The 2,380-nt window shown below is 37.5% G+C and overlaps 1 protein-coding gene across 1 annotated transcript; it reads left to right on the forward strand.

Annotated features, from left to right (window-relative positions):
* Nucleotides 1-1,946: 1,946 nt before the first annotated feature.
* LOC112095285 (purine permease 1-like) lies at nt 1,947-2,348 on the forward strand (the record flags this gene model as incomplete). The annotated part of the gene is made up of 1 exon (XM_024176974.1): nt 1,947-2,348. A coding segment is annotated over one exon (402 nt), but the record flags the coding sequence as incomplete, so codon positions are not given.
* Between the last annotated feature and the right edge of the window lie 32 nt (nt 2,349-2,380).

Consider the following 2,380-nt stretch of genomic DNA (forward strand, 5'->3'; position numbering starts at 1 on the left):
TAATTTTTATGGCATTGAAGATAAAGTTTTAACAATTACTTTTGATAATATATCAGCAAACACCACTGCTATGAATAATGTTCAAAGCAAATTTGAAACTACCTTTTGGTGGAGAATTTTTTCATCAACGTTGTGCATGTCATATAATAAATTTAGTAGTACAAGCTAATATTGAATCTATATCCCATCATCTAAAAAAAATTAGAAAAGCGTTATCTTTCATATCTAGTTCTGAAACTCGGCTCCAAGAATTTTGACAATAGAATAGCCAGATGCGGCCAAGAAAGTTTCTAACAGATGTGAGACATAGGTGGAACTCCACCTACTTAATGTTGAAAACTGCAATTCCGTATCAACAAATCATCACTACGTACGTGAAGAGTAAGCATGGTGAGTATTTTATTTATGATGCATATCAGAAAATTGGTGAGTACTTTTTAAAATTTTTACAAGTATTCTACAACGCTACCGAATTACTTTCTAGTGTGTATTATCCTACTGCGCATCTAGCTTTGCATCAATTATTTAATATTTCAGAAACATTTGCTTATTACAGGGATACTGATCTTTTTGCACCCATAGGTTATGAAATGGAAGCTAAATTTAAAAGTTATTGGGCCATTTGTCCTATTTTATATGCATTAGTAATAATTTTAGATCCTAGATGTGGATTAGATGGGACTGAATGTTTGATGTCTGCTACAACAGATAATTTATATATTGATATGGAACTAACCATTGACGATGCTAGGAAAATGTTAGAACACTTATTTGCATTGTATGAAAAAAAATACGAAACAGGACAACAAGAACAGGCAACTTCGACGTCAATGAGCAATTCATGGCCTAAAGTTCATCGTGGAGTTTTTTGAAGAGGAAGGAGAAAGCATCAGGATTGTCATCAATACATGGAGCGTCTTCAGAATTAGTCAAATATTTTGAATCAAATTTTGTAATTGATGATGACAAATTAGACATCTTACAGTGATGGAAGAGCAAGACAGATTATTTTCCAACACTATCTATGATAGCACGTGATATTCTGACAAGTCCATTATCAACGGTGGCATCGAAGCTAGAATGATGGGCAAGAGCCACATACGGTTTAACAAAGCTGATATGCTGAATAATTAAATAGCTTTGACATATTAATTAAAGCATAACAATAATTAAAAAGCTATGAAATAAAAAAAAATAAAAAATAAAAAAGAAGCTCTGACATATTAAAATTAAAAAAGAAGAAGATCAGCTCTATATATCCTTGGTCCGATACAGAGGTTAAAGTGGCTTCGTTGACGATGAGTGGTTTAGTAGCTACGTCTGATCAGTATATAGTATTTGTCCAACTCAGATTGCAGAGAAGCAAAGAATAGAATTATTCAGATGTAGAAGTAATTTCTTTATTCTTATTCAGTTCAAGAAAATGTATTTGACTAATTTCGCTCCAGGCACCGGCAATCAAATCTGACCGTTCTCTCTACTCTTGCTTTGTTCACTTAATTACCCGGGAGAAACAGTGTTATCAGAGCACCTTTTGCTTTTTTTTTTTTCTCTCTTTTTTTCTTTTTCCATAACTTTTGCCTTTAACCATCCGTTTAGTTACGTTTGTCAAAAGCTTTTCTTAGAATTAACACTGGATGGACAGGCAATTAGGACAGACGAACTGTGTTACTATATTTGTATATAGAATGAGAGTGACTTTGAGAAGAGAAGCATCTAATAATTTAATACCTATCTAGTACTCCATTTATAACTATTATTCCCTTATTAATATCTCACGCCAAAAAGCAAACGCGAAAAACCAGATCATTTTCCGATAAGGAGATGTCACTTTCTTGAGTCTTAATTATCTGTCTCCTATAATAAAATAAAATGAATCAACCCCACTATTCCATGTTAGGCACAGAAATGCAAGAAGAACAAAGCAACAGCAATAACACTGACAGCAGCAGCACTTCCACCGCAGCCGCCGCCATGACCCAGCTGCAAAACTCTTCAAAATAAAACCCTTCCTTTTCCTCGCCTCCGCCGCTGTTGGCCTCCTCACCGGCTTAAATGACTGCATCTACGCCTACGGCGTCGCACGCCTCCCCGTCTCCACCTCCTCTCTCATCATCGCCTCCCAGCTCGTCTTCACCGCCGCCTTCGCCTACCTCCTCGTCAAGCAGAAGTTAACATCGCATTCCGTGATCGCCGTCATTTTGCTTACTATCGGAGGCGCCGTCTTGGCGTTCCACACGAGCGGCGACCGGCCTAAGGGGGAGAACAGCAAGGAGTACTTGGTAGGGTTCCTCATGACTTTGGGGGCAGCGGTGCTCTACGGCTTCATCCTGCCGTTGATGGAGCTGGTCTACAAGAAGGCGAAGCAGGAGATTACTTA

This window comes from Morus notabilis, unplaced genomic scaffold, assembly GCF_000414095.1.
Source record: "Morus notabilis unplaced genomic scaffold, ASM41409v2 C11462963, whole genome shotgun sequence".
In the NCBI taxonomy this organism is placed as follows: Eukaryota; Viridiplantae; Streptophyta; class Magnoliopsida; order Rosales; family Moraceae; genus Morus; species Morus notabilis.